This window comes from Squalius cephalus (assembly GCF_949319135.1).
Source record: "Squalius cephalus genome assembly, chromosome: 8".
In the NCBI taxonomy this organism is placed as follows: domain Eukaryota; kingdom Metazoa; phylum Chordata; class Actinopteri; order Cypriniformes; family Leuciscidae; genus Squalius; species Squalius cephalus.
The window spans coordinates 41,558,105-41,575,604 of NC_137129.1; the positions used below are offsets into that span (position 1 = coordinate 41,558,105).

A 17,500-nucleotide genomic window follows, 5' to 3' on the forward strand; every position below is an offset into this window, starting at 1 on the left:
CTTTCAAATCTACTGCAGTCAGATTCACCCGTGTTCACTCTGAAGGAATCACTCACATGACCTGTGCACTTGTAATGACACATCAAGGATGTTAAGAGGCTAAAAGCAGGTTTAAAACTTGCCCCATTGAAGTCAACAGGGTGCAAATTGTAAAAAGAGGATAACACGGTGTAGGCAACACCGATTTTTGTCGTTGTTCTCTGTATTGACAGCACTCCAAATGTACAAAAAAATGAGCTCAATGTTAAAATTGACCAGAGTTCTCCTTTAAAGAAAAACTAACAGGTCTGTGAGAGCCGGTATTCTTACTGGTTGGTAGGTGATCAAATACTTAGCCTATGTCATGCAATAAAATGTAAATTAATTATTTCAAAAATCATACAATGTGATTTTCTGTATTATTGTTTTAGATTCCGTCTCTCACAGTTGAAGAGTACCTATGATAAAAATGACAGACTTCTACATGCTTTGTAAGTGGGAAAACCTGTAAAATCGGCAGTGTATCAAATACTTGTTCTCCCCACTGTAGATGTGTCAGTTATATTGAGTGTAACAGGCTTCAGTCTCGGGTGGAGGCTTCACTGTGACTCTCTGTTCTCCTGTTGGACGACGAGCTCCTAATGTGACGGGACCTTCTCAGCTGGAATGTCTTTCACTGAGAGTCCAAATATAGCCTCATCACAGGCGTGTGTGTGTGTGTGTGTGTGTGTGCTGCTTCAGACGGCAAAGCGAGAGAACGATCAGCAGACACATGCCAAAACATCACTACAACATCTCACAAACAACAATCATGATCATTGAGAACACTGAACAGAATCTGATCTGATGAGTCTCTCTGTGGAGGAATCAGAGATCAGAGATCATATTTTAAACACCTGAGATCTTTATAACCCTTAAGTGTGTTTTCATTATGCTAATTATGAAAACTAACAAAATTCTATACTCGTCTTGTGATAAAGAATAAAACTGCAGTTTCAGTTCCTCATATTATAGCAGGTGTCGAAGTTTTAGTTTCCCTGGACACTATGAAACCGCTCAGATTTGTGTAATATTATAATAACCTGAATGCTTTAAATACACAATAACCAGGGTTATATATTTATTATTATTGCGATGTGTTTTGATTTAACTTATTGATTTAATATATTTAATATAGCTTTTTCCACAAGTTAACTAGCCATATTTTAACCATGTTTATATTTTTTAAATGAATAATCAATTGTTTTCACAAGCAACAGATTTATACTGATTTTGAATCATGAATTTTTTTAAATTTTTTTTTTTAGTTACGTATCACTGACTAATATGCATCACATTAAGCTTATTGCTTGGTTTATGTAAAATTGTCTAATCCATATAATATAATAGATGGGAATTTTATATGCAGTTCATATAAATCTTACATTTAGGCCATTTACATTTTATGAGCACTAGTAAAAGTGACATTCAGAGCTTATCAAGCACCACTAACTGTGTTTAAAGTGTAATGAAGAATGGATGTGTGACTGTGTGTTAGTGAAGTGACCAGGCACATTATGACCAGCATAACATCAGGAAAACGTGAACGATCCCCTGATGTCCAGTTCCTGAGCGGATCATGGTGGACGAGCTCTTTGTCCTGAACACATAAAGCACATACAGTAGAAGAGAGAAACAGCGACACACAACATCTCCTTCACACACACTCATGCACTGATGCTGGAAATCACAGTTCAGATGTTCTACACATGCAGGATGAGACTCAACACTTTATTTTCATGCTATTCTACTGACTGTAAGTAATTTAGCAAGTACAAACTTATTCGGTAAAACTTTACAATACGGTTCATTAGTTAACATTAGTTTACATGAACTAATAATGAACTGCACTTCTACAGCATTTATTAAACTTTGTTAATGTTAATTTCAACATTTACTAATACTTTATTAAACTTGTTAATGCACTGTGAACTAACATGAACAAACAATGAACAGCTTTATTTTATTAACTATCTTTAATAAATATGAACAAATACAGTAATAAATGTATTGTTTATTACATTATGTTAACTAATGAACCTTATTGTAAAGTGTTACTCTACTCAACTGGAGCCTCATGTGTAAAATTTTCCATAGATTTCATCCTAAAAGTGTGAGTACTTGTGGTCTAGAGTGTCTGTATGGTGAACATGGTATATTTCTTTTTATAAATGCGTGGAAAATCAATGTTTCTACACCAGGCCGCTGATCCTGCGCTGCTCGCGTGTAAATGAACACAGCGCTTCGCTCTGAAACACGCAGAGCATTGATTTATTTGATAATCGCACACTGATCCATCTTGTGATTTGGGGTTTATTTTGTCTTGTTTTGCAGTAATGCGGTTGACCTGAGCTTGACTTCAATCACACACACACACACTCTTTCTGCTCGTATCGATCTGCAGTGTGTTTGCCGTGCGCTGCTGGCAGAAGGACTCCATCTCTGGTCTCTTGTAGTGAAACCTGAAGCGAGAGCTTTGGTAAATACGCAGCGCAGATCCATCGGTTCACTCCTGTGATTTAGTGACTCAAGATGCTTTCGTTTCTTTATCATACTAATGGACCAAGGAGCGAGAGGAGTGCTTCTTGTTTCAGCTCTTATACTATATCGCTGTCAGGTGAAGCTTTTACTAAGTGAACAGGCCTTTTGAAGCCATTATGCTGTAGTCCTGTTCTACTGGCTGCAGTTGCATTTTTCTTCTTCAGAAAATTGGATTCAAAATGCAAAATAGCCAGATATTTATTAGTAGATGCATCATGCCACAGTGAAGTCACTTTTTGAAACACTTACTGCTGCATGCACACTGTTTCACATGCTATTCACAATAGGCCTGCTATTCCAAACGTGGAAGGTAAAGCTGGGAAAATACGGCTACCTAAAAAAACAAAGGTTCATTAAAGCTTCTTTAATGATATAATTAGTTCAATAGAAGGATACAGTCTTTTAAAGAACCCTTTATGATGAGATGAATCTTCTTTAAACTTCCTGCACTATTAAGGCTAATGGTTTTGAATGGTTCTTTAAATAGCAGCAGCAACAACAGCAAAACCATAAATGGATAGTTCTGATGGGTTTAGACAGCAGTGGCAAAAAAATCAATGCTAAATGCAACTAAATATATTCAACAAACCGTATTTAGTAGAGAAGTAAATTTAGAATTAAACGGGGCCCCCCTCCCCCAAAGAAAAATACACATACAAAATATATATACAGTATTAAATACACTTGCAACAAGGATACGTTTTTTTGCCATGTTGTCAAAAGCATGAAAAACGTTTAGTAAAAAGCAAACATATCCAGCTAACAAAAATGTTATTTTACTAACATTCATATTAAGTTATAAAAACGTTATTTCTGAAAGTTCTCTGAATGTTCAATGTTTTTGTACTATTTTTTTTTATAAAAAAGTTTTTTCTTGATTATGAGAACGTTAAGGGAACATAAGGAACATGTGTTATTTTGCAAACAATGGAACGTTTTTTTTTTCTGAAACATTAAGTTGCGCATTTTTTAAATGTTGTTTCAGAATGTTCAGAGAAAATTCAAAAGTAACGTTCCATTGTCTGAGATTGACAATGTTGAACGATGAGAACGTTATTAAAGACCAGATGAACGAACGTTCTATTAACGTTACTGAACTAACATTTGCCAGAACGTTTAGTGGGGCGGCTAAGCGCAGATTTTCACCAGAATCGATCACTTAGCGATAAAAGCATGAAATTTGGTAGAAAGGCTCACAAAGGGGGTCTGATCAGATTTAGGACCGTAGGCGCTCAAAATTTGGCCCCTGGGGGGCCTGCTTCTCATCTATATTTTTTTTTGTGCTGTGTTTTGGGGGATATGAAGTACTTTTTTACCTATTTACTGCAAAATTCCTCAACTACACCATTAGCATACGTATGAAATATAACATTTTTATGAAAAAAACACATTTATGATGATCAAATTTAAATATGAATTGTTTCTGGATATTGATCTAGGTGTTAGATGCAGAATTCTGCCATCTGGTGGTTAGATGTTTTTTTGTAGATAATATAGTTTTAGCCACAAAGTGTAATTACCATATACTTCCAGCAGAGGTCCCATAGAGATCCATTCATTTTTCTGGATGTGACTTATTGCTCTTATAACAGCTTTTTTTATGAATTATATATTTAAACATTTTAAAATACATTAAATCAGTATTTTGTCAAAGTTTAGAAATTTTTTTTTGTTGTTTGAGGTCTTTTGAAGTGTCTTGTTATTGCAATAATGCTATATAAATTTGCAATAATGTCACATAAGTTGCCACTAAAAGAAACTACTTGATTGCAATTGCATATTATTTCAATAATCGAAATGTATAAAATAATTAACTTTAGAATAAGAAATTAATTTTTAAAAAGTAAAAAAACAAAAAAAACAGTAAAAAACAAAACAAAAAAAAACAGCTATAGGCGGATAGGAATAGGAGTGAAGAGTAAACACACTGTGTGTCTGTGTGTGTTTGTGTGCATGTGTGTGTGTGTGTAATCATGCTCATTCCACATTGTTTTTTTTCTCTAGTACCAGGCCTTCATTTATGTGTGAGAATTTTCTGATTTATGCTGGAATTATTGATTTTATTTGTCAATTTCTATAAAAATGCTTTCTATTGGAGTCACACCTGTGTGTGTGTTTGTGTGCGCGAGCATGTGTGTGTGCAAGTGATCATGTTCGTTCCACATTGCATTTGTGCTCGAGTACCAGGACTTCAATGTGGTATTGAAATTTTCAGATTTATTCTGGATTTATAGATTTTTTTTGACAAATGAAAAATAAAAAAACATTTTTTTTCGATTTTCCCATTCATTTCAATGTGGGGTCATATTGACCCCAAAGGTCATGAGTGTGACTTTTTTTTTTACACACCTTTAGAACAACCGAATCAAGCCCAGTTTTTTTGTGTGTGTATAGATAGGTAATGTAGAAAAAGTCACCAAATTTTACTCCACTGAGATGAAGGGAACCATTTTTTTTAATGAAAGAAAAGTCGCTTGGGGTCATATTGACCCCAAAGGACAAATGAGGGTTAAAAAAAAAAAAAAAATGGCCGCCAAATATGGATTTCATAATGTCATAATGGATAGATGACAGAAATTAACAATTTAAAAAGTTGCACATTTGATCATTAATCAATCTAGTTCATTTTTAAACAAAAAGGAAAAGAGGTTATGATATCTATCAGAAATTATGTACTTTTTAAATGCATATTTAAATATTTCATATTAAATTGTGTGCATATACTAATACGCATCATTTTTACTTGGTAGTTTGTCAGTGAATCCTCCTTATTCAGTCAGTAGGTTCCACTTGTGGTGGTTAAATATTATTCTCTTTAAAATCTAGGGAACTGGTGGGATGTTTTACTCTTGACTACAAGTGAGATAAAGGCAAAGTCAGTTGAATGTGTTTCTCACTGTTACTCAGTAAAAATAGTGTAGGCTAATACTGCAAGTAAGCAAACATAACTCAGACAGGCAAATATAACATAAAATAGATTGTAGTCTGCAGGAATTTAGAGTTAGGATTCTGTGAAATAAAGTAGTTGTACATTTCCACAGAATTTCATTTAGGCTGGTTATCTAAACTAGCTGCAATTCATCCTATTTATTTCATTGTAAATCTTTTGTACGGCTAGTTTATACCACCCAAATAGGCTGGGAAAACCCAGACAACTTCCGGCAAATTTAAATTTGCTCTGCAAGTAGTCTGGCAAAGAGCTCATTCAAGTCCATTTCCATGGCCTCGAAATCGCGGCACCAATCAGAAACGTTGAGGCGGGCTTTACAAGATGACGATCGCTCTGATTGGTTTTAGGTCTATCCAATTGCGCCCAGAGGCATTTGAGCGATGTCCGTTGGTGAAGCGCACCAACTTTTAAATGCATTATTATATTCAAATTGCAAACACATTAGGACAGTCTCCATGAAAGACCCACTGGCACATGAACGTGCTACTACATTTCTCTCCGAAACGGTAGGAAATTAAATTAGATTTAATAGAGGATTTTAACTGTGACGAGATGATTGACAGGGCAGTTTACATGACAGGATGCACGCGACAGATCCGTCCGATAAAGATGACGAAGTAGTATGTCCCAAAGCTTGCCTACTTTTTTGCTACACATTCAAAAGTAAATACATTTTCTTCACAAAAAGAGTACATACTTTTATGGCGTAGTGTAACTTAGGTGAATTGGGACGCAGCATATGGCTTTACACGATGACGATCGCTCTGATTGGTTTTAGGAGTTTTAGGTCTATCCAATTGCGCCCAGAGGCATTTGAGCGACGTCCGTTGGTGACGCCCCTTTGGAAATGAGTTATTAAAGAAGCTTTGCCAGACCATAACTCAGTTACTACTGAGAATGGTCTGGTTTTAACCAGGCTACCACCCAAAGCTAATCTCAGTCAATTCTTTGCTCTCCAAATGCTCTGACCTTGACTAGAAATATTAATTGCAAGAACTGTTGAGTCCTGCTGGATTATTTGCAAGTGGTTTAGTAGGTAGGCCTACACATCACATTGTAGACCGAGTTTTCCTCACAAGAAAAACGTAAATTAGCAAGATTAGCATGATTACCACAATTAGTCAATCGATTTAATCTTTTTTGTGCCAGTTAAGTGAAATAGAGTAGCCAATATTTTTTTAAGGTATTAGCACACATCTTTTAAGTTAGTAGTAGACCTGGTAGATTAGCTTGCATGTCTCTTTCCATGTCAGCTGTTTAAAAACCTTTTTGTATCACCATTGGTGAATTGCTTTGGTAGAGACCAGACAAAGATCAGCTCTTAATCACTTGTCACTGTGATGTCTAATTTTGATCACATAACATGAATTTACAGATAATTCATTAACCCATATATAGTAATATTTAGTATTACAGGAGCAAATTTTAAAACATATCTTATATTTTAAAGTTTAAAGACCTTCTTTGTGAAAGTGTGCTCATATTTACATGTATTTATGGTGAAATATGTTATTGCATTTTATGTTCTGGCAGCTTTTAATCCATTTTCCCATTACGAAATCCATATTTGGCGGCCATTTTGAAAAATGACCCCCAGGGGTCAAATTTCAAGCGCCTACGGTCCTAAATCTGATCAGACCCCCTTTGTGAGCCTTCCTACCAAATGTGATGCTTTTATCGCAAAGTGATCGATTTTTGCGCTTAACCGCCCTAATAGTTAGGCTAAAGTCCTAAAGACGTTCCATGTTGGCTGGGAAGTAAATCCCCTCTGCCAATGTTTATGCATTTAGAAATCGTTTATTATGCAGTTCAAGGTAATAATGAATACATTTAAATTATGATTGTAAGGAAATTGTGTTTATTTTGAGAGACATCATGAGGAACAGCATCTTTGGGTGTGAAATCTGGGTCCTGAGTCCTGAAAAAAGAACCAGTTGAGGAACAATGAAATATATCTCATTTACATAATCGTTTTTGTATTGGTTTCTAATCTTGTATACTTTATGGAAAATAAAAAGGGGTTCGGCTGTATACAATCGAAAGAACACAAATCTACTGGTAGCGTATTTTGAAAAATCCATCTTCACTAGAGTGTCACAGTCAATGCAGATGATGCATGTGCTCACGAGAGAGAGAGAGAGAGAGAGAGAGAGAGAGAGAGAGAGAGAGAGAGAGAGAGAGAGACTGAAGACTCGGTGAATCAGCGTTTGGCTGCGCGTCACGCACGCGTCGCGCTCACGGAGACAGAAGCGTTGAGATGTGTTTGTAATATCCGGGTTGGACTGGAGAGAGAGAGAGGGAGGGAGAGAGAGAGAGAGAGAGAGAGAGAGAGAGGGTGTGTGTGTCTCAGATTCCCATCAGAAACACGCTGGAGAGAGACGCGCTCCTCGGGAATATGGCACTGGGACGATGGGAACGGGTTCCCGCTCCTCCGTCATGATCTAGATCGGGATTGTTCCCGCAGCGCGATGGAAAAGACGCGGGCGGCTCGGACGGGCTCGGCCTCGCTCGGGTTCGGCAGGACTGAGGGAGTGCTGAGCAAATACACCAACCTCATCCAGGGCTGGCAGAACAGGTACCGAACACAACCCGATCCCGATCCCGAACACATGCATGCATGGTGAAGTTTACACTGACTGGGCTCAACTCAGCTGGGCATCACTGTGTCGTATCATATTACCAATACATACGTGGCAGTGACTGTTTTTTAGGTCTAAATATGATTTTTATGATTTTTTTATTAATATGATTTAAAAAAAAATATATATATTTTTTAGTTCAGGTCATTTAATAGTTCACAGCTTTCAATAGTTCAGTGATCAAATAAGCAATTCTACTCACTTACTGTATAAACACACACACATACACACACGTTTGCTTAGCTAAATGGGGACTCTCCATAGATGTAATGGTTTTTATACAGTACAAACTGTACACTAAACCCGACCCCTAACCCCCCCCCCCCCCACACACACACACACACAAATAAATAACATTATTTAAAATAGTTATAGGTGAATTATAGTATAAGATTAGCTTTACATGAGTATATAGACATATTGACATACACTTGAATCTGGCTTTTGAACACATATATGCTCATTTTCTGTGGTTATGATTCTCGAAATCATATATTTTGTGTATTCTGGCATATGTTTACGAAAGTGCATCATTACTAAAGTGTTGCATCAGAAGAAAAAGTTGAAACTTCCTGATCCTGATGTGTTTCTGCACTGAGTTCAAGCTGAATTCATCATGATGTCCTGTTACTTTAGTCATTGAACAAACACTCAGTGTCGGTTCAGACTTCCTGAGATTCTGAGGAATATTCAGTAATAATTGCACAAGAGATCAGGATAAATAAACACACACTCACTCACACACACACACACACACACACACACACACACACACACACACACATGAATGTTATCTGGATGTGAATTTGATCTTTGTACTTTAAACACAGTCTGTCTGTACACAAGCGGAAATAAGTTTCTTCACACATACACACACACACACACACACACACACACACACACAGGTTATTTCAGGCTCTGGTCATGAGCGGATGGTGGAGATCGAGGTTGTGTAAACGCGTCTGTTTTCAGACGTTATGACCTGTGTGTGTGTGTGTGTGTGTGTGTGTGTGTGTGTGTGTGTGTGTGTAGTCAATGAACAGATCAGATTCACACACACCTGAGTCTCAATAGAAGTCTGTTATGATTATGAACTTAAATTTTCGGAATAGTTTTTTTTGTCACTAAACAGAAAGTCTAATCAACTGTATATATGAAACTTAACAATTTGATCAATCTCTTAAAATGTAATCAAATGAAAATATGACAATTAATTTACAATAAAACATTGTATTGATTTTTTTTCAAACAGACTTTTATTTTATTTTTCAGTTTCTGTGAGTATTTGACATGATTTTTCTTTTTCTAATGAATATCTGTGGCGTTTCCTCATATACAGACGTGCAGAGCAAGCCGATCACACATTCATACAGCCGTGGTTTGTGCAGTGTAATAATTACAGATGCTGGTTCATGGCTTGATTTGAATTTGATTAATTTTACAACCTTCCTTTTGATTTGTTATTCCAAAAATTGACAAATTCTGTGTCATTCTAACTAACACAGATATTAAAATCATCTCATTTGGGATTTTTCTGCCCTATATGGAGTTATTTAGACCATAGTGCAGCAGGAGATGAGAACATAGAGCTGACATCTTCTGATGGTGACAGATAATGTTTCACACACACACACACACACACACACACACACACACACACACACACACACACACACACACACACACACACACACACACACACACACACACACACACACACACACACACACACACACACACAAACCTAAACCTAAATACTACAAAAAGAGATGTGCAATAATTACTGTTTTTCTAGGAACTTTTTTCTAGGGCCTTACAACATGTAATAATATATATATATATATATATATATTTGTTATTAATTACAGCTATCTTTTCCTTTTTCACTTTCTAATTTTGGGATAGATTTGTCTGTATATTACATGTGTATAGTGTGTGTTTATTGTGAGCACTTTACTGTCTTCATGTATTGCTGCTGCTAACACACTTAAATTTCCCAAGTGAGATCAATAAAGTACCTACCTACACACACACACACACACACACACACACACTGTTTCTCTGTGTTCAGCAGGACTGTCAGAGCTGGATGAGACTCCAGCAGATTGTGTCCTCATTGTCAGGAGAGTCAGACATGTAAATACAGTGTAAATATGTCTGATATCTGTTAGTCATCGAGTGTGTTTCGTCCTTCACTGTAAAAAATTTGCTGTAGTTTTGCAGCTGTTTGCCAGTAACTTACTGTAGATTTAAATTTATGTTATTTACTGGCAACAGTTTGTTCAAAGTTAAATGAACATTAAACATTAACAAGTCTTTGTCTTTAAAGAATAAAATTATAAAATAACAATATAATGCAAAGCATTCTGGGAACCAGAAATCTTCATCAACCTTTTTCTGTTTTTTTCCTTCAGATTTTGGTTCCCAGAATGCTTTGCATGAGGATGTTATTTTAGTTTTATTCTGTAAAGATAAAGACTTGTTAATGTTTAATGTTCATTTAATTTTGAACAAATTGTTGCCAGTAAATAACATCAATTTAAATCTACAGTAAGTTACTGGCAAGTAGCTGCCAGTAATACTGTAATTTCTACAGATTTTTCTAACAGTGTTGATCTCAGTGACTGTCCAAAACATTTCATTCTGTGCGTCTTTCACATCTAGAGCCGATTTACACACTTCTGACAGGCAGTGCTGCTTTAGTCTAACTGAGTTTTTGTTGTTCTATTTTAATTCTAGTTAAAGTCATTTTGTTGTGTGTTTTACTCATTTTTAGTAGACTGGAAACCAGGATAGAAATGTAACTCTACTGCGATTCATGAGCTTTCTCAGATTTCTGGGACTGAATGTCCAACATGTTTCTCCCAGCTCAGACGTATCGCAGATGTTGTTATGCATTGTTATGAATATGTAAAGGTAAAGGTGCCTGAGTTTGTTGTGGAGACGAGGGAAATGCATCTGTACTTTTATTTCTGTTATTTGAGCTGAGACTCTCAGGTGGGCGACGGATCCTGACCCGTTTGTGTCACAACAAAAGATGAGCTCAGTGTTTTCTGAACATCTGAATGCTTCTCAACTTTCTATTTTTACCTTTAAACGGCCGTGTATCTCAAACCGAGCTCTTCAGTGAGAGCGTCTCTTTAGCTAATAGACATCAGGCGGTAAATGAGTCAGTGAATGTTCATCCAGTTACTGCTCGCCGATTCATTACTGCGCTTTACACACATGTGTGGGTTTTAAACCCCAGTGTGTGTGTGTGTGTGTGTGTGTGTGTGTTTGTGTGTGTGTGTGTGTGTGTGTGTGTGTGTGTGTGTGTGTGTGTGTTTGTGTGTGTGTGTGTGTGTGTTTCGTTGCATTATTTCACCAGCACTGAATAGGAAACACTCAAAGTTCAAAGGTTTGGGTCAGGGTTTTTTATTTTTATTTTTAGGAATTAATACTTTTATTCATCAAGGATGCATTAAATTGATCAAACGTGACAGTAAAGACATTTATAATGTTACAAAAGGTTCTATTTTAAATAAATGCTGTTCTTTTGAACTTTCTATTCATCAAAGAATCCTGAGAAATAAAATACATCACAGTTTCCACACAAATATGAATCTGTTTTCAACACTGATAATAATCATAAATGTTTCTTGATCATCAAATCCTCATATTATACTGGTTTGTGAAGGATCATGTGACACTGAAGACTGGAGTAATGATGCTGAAAATTCAGCTTTGATCACAGGAATAAATTACACTTTTCTATATAATCACTTAGAACACAGTTACTTTTTAAAAATTTTTAACTTTTAATTTTAATATTATTTATGCTTGGTGAGCAGGAGAGACTCTTTCAGAAACATCTGACTGACGTCAAACTTTTGAATGTTAGTGTATAGCATGTTTTTTAAAATATTTTTTTAATAAATCTTTATCTTTTTAGCAAAAATCTGAAGTTTAGAGTAATTTTGTCCAATGTGAGCGTCTCGTTATTCACATACTGTGTGTTAGTCAGTCTAATGATAGATAGATAGATAGATAGATAGATAGATAGATAGATAGATCACATTCCCTTTTATAGCATCTGAATAACATGCGCCACTGACTTTAGACTAGGTTTCTCCTGGTCAGTGGCGGAATTGTTTTCTGAAACTGCAAAATAGCATCAGGGAACGTTTGCGCCTGAACACGCCTCCTCTTTTCGCTGAACCGCCCCCGGGAGCACAAGTTCATTCCCTAATTTACCGACGTGCGTCTGTGGAGGGAAAAGTCCGCTGTGCGTCGGGTGCAAAATAGGAATTATACATGCGTCGGTGTACATAATACAACATAATTGTCATAACATAAATTAATACAACAATACTCCAGGGTCCTTCAGTCTTTCATACAGTGTGTCAGAAGGTGAAGCTGACCTCTGACCTCTGAGCTCCTCCTGATGGCATCATCTCTGCGGTTTCTAACTCGCTCCTGGTTTCCAGGGTGACGGTTTCAAACGTTAAATAGGACATTCCATTTTTCACACATTCAAGAATGTTACTTTTGAATGTTCTCGGAATGTTCTGAAACAACTAGTAACATTTAAAAAAAGTCAGACAAACATCCAACTAAAACGTGTCAGGAAAAACGTTCCATGAAGTTTATATAAATAATGACACATGTCTGTGGTTCATATTCATAAACTTGGTATGTGTTGTCATGCTGGACTTGAGACCTTCTCTCTTGCAGAACAACATCCATAAAAGTGAAGTATTCACAGATATGAAGTGATTCCAGTGATGTGAGTCTGCTAGGATAAAGCACAGGCTGGATGATGAATGAAGCTCGCTCTGACTGTTCTGGAATCAGAGGTTGTGTTTATGTCTTTGTGAAGATGATTTCAGGCTCTTGAAAGGCTCTGATTTGAGGTTGGAGCACATTTGAAAGAGTTTGGAGTCTGAATGTAGAAATGAAAAGAATGGGTGTGTGTGTCGACGGGTGTGTTGTTTCTTGTGTGTTGACGGGTGTGTTGTTTCTTGTGTGTTGATGGGTGTGTTGTTTCTTGTGTGTTGATGGGTGTGTTGTTTCTTGTGAAACTGGACTGAAGGGTCTGGATCTGTTCTCTCGTGCGCTGAAAGAAGGAAGTGTGGCTTTATTTTAAGCCAGCTTCCACTAACAGATCATCTTGAAACGTCTACATTTGGAATAGAATGACTGTATTTCTGAACTAGATATACAGCTAATGTGTGTTTATGAGCTGTGATGTATTGTGTGTGTGGTGAAGTGCAGTTTACCTGTTCTTATCATTATTTATGAATCTTTATGATTGACCTTTATGAAAAAAATGAGCCTGTCACAAGCAAAACAAAGATCCATGTTTTACTTTGTGTTTGTGTGTTTGTGTGTGTGTGTGTGTGTGTGTGTGTGTGTGTGTATGTAATGTGTGTGTGTGCGTGTGTGTGTGTGTGTGTGTATGTGTGTGTGTGTGTGTGTGTGTGTGTATGTGTGTGTGTGTGTGTGTGTGTGTGTGTGTGTGTGTGTGTGTGTGTGTGTGTATGTGTAGCCTGTTTCTGGTCAGTTCTGCTGTTTCTCTGGTCAGAGAGTCATTTATCTGGTTTAGAAGAAAAAACACACAGACGACAAAAACACACATCAACATCCTCACTGCAGACGGACTTTCTTTCTTTCTTTCTTTCTTTCTTTCTTTCTTTCTTTCTTTCTTTCTTTCTATTTGTGCTAATTTTGCATGCATTCTAAATAAATAAAAAACTACTTTTTTGTAATCTAATATTGCACTTTAATTTTATTGATATGGTTTATAATTGTTTATTAAATTAATTTAGTATCCGATGTTCAATCATTTTTACATCTGTTCTTTACTCATAATAACCAATGGTTTTTAATGGTTTTGTTCATCTGGTGAAAAACACTTACTTTGATAAAATCAGCAGAAATGGCTAATGCAAATAAAAATAAAAAGCTTTGTGTTTCTGAGATGAGAAGTGAATTGGTGAATGAGATATCTTCCCCAGGTTCTGCTGGATCATGTGTGTGTGTGTGTGTGTGTGTGTGTGTGTGTGTGTGTGTGGTTCATTGAGTTTAATCACACAGAGAGCTGAGCTCTGACTTTCAGTCTTATTTACTCTAATTGTCTGAGCGGGTGATTGGGTTATTGTGTGATTGGGTGATTGGGTTATTGGGTGATTGGGTTATTGGGTTATTGTGTGATTGGGTAATTGGGTGATTGGGTTATTGGGTGATTGGGTAATTGGGTGATTGGGTTATTGGGTGATTGGGTAATTGGGTGATTGGGTTATTGGGTGATTGGGTTATTGGGTTATTGTGTGATTGGGTAATTGGGTGATTGGGTGATTGGGTAATTGGGTGATTGGGTTATTGGGTTATTGTGTGATTGGGTAATTGGGTGATTGGGTTATTGAGTTATTGTGTGATTGGGTTATTGGGTGATTGGGTTATTGGGTGATTGGGTGATTGGGTTATTGGGTTATTGGGTTATTGTGTGATTGGGTGATTGGCCAGAGGGATTGTGGGATTGAGTGACAGTCAATCATCTGAGCTAGCAGTCACATGCAGATCTTCAAGTCAAAAAGTGTACATAATAACTATTATTATTATTATTCATGAAATTATATAATATGTTGCACATCACCAAACCACATCAGCTAACTGGATTCTTCTGAATGTTCATAGATGAAAAACTAGTTTTGGCCATTTTGATTAAAATTTTGCTGCTTCTACTAATTGGAATACTATTCAGTAATTATTAATTATTAAATGCAGCATGTCACGACAACTTTCAGTGTTCTGTATTTTATGTCCAAATTCCTTATGTTTTTGATTAATAAAATCACACATACTTACACACACACACACACACACACACACACACACACACATACATACATACACACACATACATACATACACACACACAAGTAAATCATATATTATTTCAGACTGATGGTCCAGTGCAACAGAAATAGAGAATTAATTCCAGCTCTATTGACTCCACACTCACTTCCAAGTTTTGGAAAAGTCATTTTCCAGTTATATTGTCCTGATGTGTTCGTATGTGTGTGTGTGCAGGTATTTCGTGTTGGACCCTGATGTGGGTCAGCTGCAGTATTTCGTGCACGAGCAGGGGCGGAGCCTGAAGCCCCGTGGTTCCCTGCCTCTGATTGGTGCTTCCGTGACGACGAGCGACGAGGCGCCTCACATGTTCGTCGTCAGCTCAGCCAATGGGGAGCTCTTCAAACTCAGAGGTATTCAAACACTCGTCACTGTCCAGAGCGTTTGTTCAGGGGTTTCTCACTCTGTAGTCTATTCACATCATATATGTATTAGGGGTGGAACGGTCCCCTCATGTCACGATTCGATACATATCATGATACTGAACTCACGATACGATATTATTGCGATACTCCAAGACATATGATAAAAGGTTAATAATTTTTTTTTTACTGTTGATTAAAATGCTAAATTTGGTATTACATTGTGTGTGTAAATGAAAGCGCAGGACAATAGAGACACCAGAATAACAATATTCATGATTCTGAAGATGAAAATACAGAATAATTTGAGATGAATATTTGCACTCTTTCACTGACTAGATATATTTAAAATAACAACGGCCACTTTTTAATGGTAACGTCAGACATTTGGCATCATCAGGACACACAAATATTCCCCCAGTGCATTATTATACATTATATTCAGCATTATATAGTAGTTTAATGCAGTACTGACATTAAAACTCTGTAAACTAGAATTTTTTCTCACACAGTAATTTATATTTTGGGAGAACTATACACTATTCATATTGTTGCATTTTTGTATTGCGATATATTGTTAGACAACCTAATACACAGTATATATATTTAAAGGGTTAGTTCACCCAAAAATGAAAATTCTGTCAGTAATTACTCACCCTCATGTTGTTCCAACCGCGTAAGACCTTCGTTCATCTTCGGAACACAAATTAAGATATTTTTGATGAAATCAGAGCTATGTCTCACCAGGGACGTCACTAGGATTGGAAGACAGGGGGGGCTTAGCCCCCAGGGTATTTGTAAATTTGTAAGTATTTGAAAATCTTACAGTGCATTTGAGTAAAAAACAACTATGTATATGTTTAGCTGTATTTGTCTCTTCAACCCCGTTACCATTTTCAACCCTGTTACCCTAGTCTCAACCCTGTCACACCTATATATATATATTTTAAGTTTATGAATAAGTAATTTAATGTTTGTTGAACTTAGTCAGAAATGTTCAGAGCAATCATAAGAATACTGATTTTAGTTCAAATTCTGAAGTTAAGCCATATCTTTGATAAAAAATGATAGGGTTGCTGTCACAAAAAGTGCCCATTTCAGGCTTTATAGCATATGTGTAAAATAATATGTAAATTTTATGGTGCATGGTACAATTTCTGGTAAGCTACGCTTTTTTATTATTTCAATTCAATTCAATTATTGTAATTTGATTTAATATTGACTCATTTGGATAAATATTAGGTACATAGGCGTTATTTTTTCTCAAGATAAAAACTCACCCAATTCTGTAAACATACAGACAGCCCTATCAGCTGGTAGTATTATTTAAGGTTAAAAATAACTCAAATTAAATAGAATGCGTTTTTTTATTATAATAACAACTTTATTTAATGATATAAGTAAAAATATAATAAATATATAATATAGAACACATATTTAGCAAAATACTCTCTATAGCTCTTTTTTTCTTGCCAACTACATGCTATAGCCTATATTATGGTCATTAAATGTGACATAATTGTTCTCCAGCTATGTTATTGAACTCTTCACGCTGATAAAAAACACTGATTGATCGATATTATGTATGAGGAATATACATTTCGGTAAGTTGTAGCCTACTACTGTATCTTTCAACAGTGTTCGTGTTTTTTTACTATTAGCTAGTAGAGATGATCGGTTCACGTGCGCTAGGGATCTGTTGCGTCACATCTACAAGCGCCAAAACGGTAGGCTATTTATTGTTTGAATTTCGTAATAAAATTGACAGAATCTGAGAGCTGAGTTTTTTTATATCATAAGTAACCTGCTCTGTTTAGTCTGTCGGTCTCCGTGTCCTCTTTGCTTCGCGATTTTTCTGTGCGTGAGTAAATGTGTATGTGTGGCGTGAGAGCGTGTGAAAAGTGTTAATTGCGTGTGTCTCACGGTGAATGCGTGAGAGTTGGCAGGTCCAACTTCCGACTTTTCGGCTATTTTTTGTAGCTGGAAATATATCATTTGTTGCGTCTAAATATGAATGAGGATACGGTTATTGATAAATCGAATTGTTATTGTTGTTCTTATTATCATTTAGGGGGGCTTAGGAACATTTTGGGGTA

At 36.3% G+C, this 17,500-nt stretch overlaps 1 protein-coding gene across 1 annotated transcript in view; it reads left to right on the plus strand.

Annotated features, from left to right (window-relative positions):
• The first annotated feature begins 7,695 nt into the window (after positions 1 to 7,695).
• osbpl10a (oxysterol binding protein-like 10a) overlaps positions 7,696 to 17,500 on the plus strand; it is a 31,074-nt gene continuing 21,269 nt past the window's right edge. Inside the window, exons 1-2 of the mRNA XM_079879878.1 lie at positions 7,696 to 8,084; positions 15,220 to 15,395. Coding sequence (XP_079736004.1) covers positions 7,978 to 8,084; positions 15,220 to 15,395 — 283 coding nt within the window. The 5' untranslated portion in view covers positions 7,696 to 7,977. The remainder of the gene's footprint in view (positions 8,085 to 15,219; positions 15,396 to 17,500) is intronic.